Genomic DNA, 2,655 nt, shown 5'->3' on the forward strand with positions numbered 1-2,655 from the left:
CAAAAAACTAGCCGGGCGAGATGGCAGGCACTTGTAGTCCCAGCTACTCGGGAGGCTGAGGCAGGAGAATGGCCTAAACCCGGGAGGTGGAGCTTGCAGTGAGCTGAGATCTGGCCACTGCACTCCAGCCTGGGTGACAGAGCGAGACTCCGTCTCAAAAAAAAAATAAAAATAAAAAAATAAAACAAATAAAAATATTCAGTTCCTAAGTTATGTTCATCACATTTCAAGTGCTCAATCGCTAACATGACCGATGGCTACTATATAAGATAACAGATACGGAATATTTTCTCTTTTCTTGTTTGTTTATTTTTTGTAGAGACGGAGTATTGCGGTATTGCCCAGGCTGGTCTCAAAACTCCTGGACCCAAGTGATCCTCCCACCTTGGCCTCCCAAAGTGCTGGGATTACAGATGTGAGCCACCACACCTGACCAAAATATTTTCATTATCACAGAAATTCTGTTGGACAATACTGGTGTAGAGAATGAGATATTCTATATCCAATGTATTTTTGTCTTTGCCATGGAAACTTAACATCTTTTGACTCCTATTAATTAATCCTAAGGGAATAATGGAAAAGGAGAAAAAAGTTTTTCGTACAAAAGTATTCACTATAATCTCCAATTATTGTGATATTCTGTTATCTCCAGTAATGTCAAAACATTTGGAAATAACCAGGTGTCTAAAAATAGAGTGGTTTTTTTCCTCAGTTTCACATGAAACAACATAAAAGTTAAAAATAAGGCCGGGCACGGTGGCTCACGCCTATAATCCCAGCACTTTGGGAGGCCGAGGCAGGCAGATCACCTGAGGTCAGGAGTTTGAGACCAGCCTCAACATGGAGAAACCCTATCTCTACTAAAAATACAAAATTAGCCAGGCGTGGTGGTGCATGCCTATAATCCCAGCTACTCGGGAGGCTGAGGCAGGAGAACTGTTTGGGTCTGGGAGGCGGAGGTTGCAGTGAGCTGAGATCATGCCATTGCACTCCAGCCTGGGCAACAAGAGCAAAACTCCATCTCAAAAGAAAAAAAAAAAAAGTTAAAAATAAAAAAAGAGTAGTTTTTAAAATGTCGATTATGCACCTGATGAAATGCCACATAGTCATGAAAAATAAGGTAGGTGAAAACATGGAAAATATTTATGACATACTTTTTTAAAGCAGAATTCAAAATTGCTATCTGTATCATGATTATAACCATGTAAAATATGTACATATTTGGAAGAAAGACTAGAAAGAAACCTGAAAAAATGAAAAAAGTTGCTCTGTTTCCCTTGGGGAAAAAAAAATGAGTATTCCTTTCTTGGCTGTCCCCTAGAGCACCAGAAGTGTCTGGACAAACTCCTCAATAACTGCCTTTTGAGCTGTACCATGCAGGAGCTAATTGGCTTATATGTTACCATGGAGGAGTACTTCATGAGGGAGACTGTCAATAAGGTAGGACATAGAACGCATCTCTTGGAAATGGGACTTCTGGTCCAAGAAGCCAGGCTGAAGGAAATGGCTGAGGCATGTCATGTTTTTTGTTCCCGCTTCAAGAATACTCTTGCATGCAGATTGGGTGGTACCACTTTGTATGGTTAGAAGAGCATCTTTGGAGTCGTGCTCTTTGTATACCCAGGTAGGACCTCCTTCCCAAGAATTACAAAAGAACAGCTCAGCTCTCCAGGGAACCCACTTGTTCCCTGCCTCCCTGAAGGTTTGTGGGTAAGGAGCCTCAGGGAAGTAGGGCCTCTGCAGATGTCTTACACCCCCCAGGTAATGGATCTCTGCAGGGCTAAGGCCCAAAATATTTAATTTGTTCACCTAGTGATCAATAGGGAAGTGAGCATTTTGACAAGGAGAATGCACATGAGTCCGTGACCAGAACACGCCATGTTGGGAGAAACATGGACAAGGTACAGAAAAGGGAGCAGAGCTAGGGCCATCCAGAATCATCTAGAAGATGACATGCACAACTGGGACTTTGTCAGTGTTGACTTTGCCTTTTGGATAGGCTGTGGCTCTGGACACCTATGAGAAGGGCCAGTTGACATCCAGCATGGTGGATGATGTCTTCTACATTGTTAAGAAGTGCATTGGACGGGCTCTGTCCAGCTCCAGCATTGACTGTCTCTGTGCCATGATCAACCTCGCCACCACAGAGCTGGAGTCTGACTTCAGGTACAGTTGACTCCCTTTCTCCTTTCTAGGCAGAAAGGCCCTTCCTGTTGATTCCTGAGGCCCATTTGTTTCTGCCCTTTGTCCTCATGATTCTAATTAAGTTCTATACAGGACATAAGCTCATATCCCTAAGATGGTATCCTTGGCTCCAGGAAGCTGTTAATCAGCCATATATCTCATGGTCCAAATTTCTGTTTTCTGGACTAGATTGAAGGAGCTATGGGCCCTTAGACGGAGGAAAGAGAACAGGCAATTCAGATGAATAATACCACCACTAGGTACCATTGTTACAGGCCCAGCACTATGCTAACCTCCTGCTCTTTTGAGGTCCTAATAACAACCCTATGAGGTAGGAAGTATTAGCTCTGTTTTATAGATGAGGAAACTGGGCTTTAGGGAGATTGCATCCTCGTCAAAGATCCACCACTTAGGAGTAAGAGGTGGAGACCGGGCGCGGTGGCTCAAGCCTGTAATCCCAGCACTTTGGGA

General features: G+C 43.6%; 1 protein-coding gene across 2 annotated transcripts in view; it reads left to right on the plus strand.

Moving 5' to 3' along the window:
* LOC105526210 (conserved oligomeric Golgi complex subunit 4) overlaps nt 1-2,655 on the plus strand; it is a 28,450-nt gene that overhangs the window by 8,860 nt on the left and 16,935 nt on the right. For both annotated transcript variants that reach the window (XM_011962148.1, XM_011962156.1), the window contains exons 2-3: nt 1,322-1,440; nt 2,000-2,166. In XM_011962148.1, the coding sequence (XP_011817538.1) occupies nt 1,322-1,440; nt 2,000-2,166 (286 nt within the window). The remainder of the gene's footprint in view (nt 1-1,321; nt 1,441-1,999; nt 2,167-2,655) is intronic.

The sequence above is a fragment of the Colobus angolensis genome, unplaced genomic scaffold (assembly GCF_000951035.1).
Source record: "Colobus angolensis palliatus isolate OR3802 unplaced genomic scaffold, Cang.pa_1.0 Scaffold116, whole genome shotgun sequence".
In the NCBI taxonomy this organism is placed as follows: Eukaryota; Metazoa; Chordata; class Mammalia; order Primates; family Cercopithecidae; genus Colobus; species Colobus angolensis.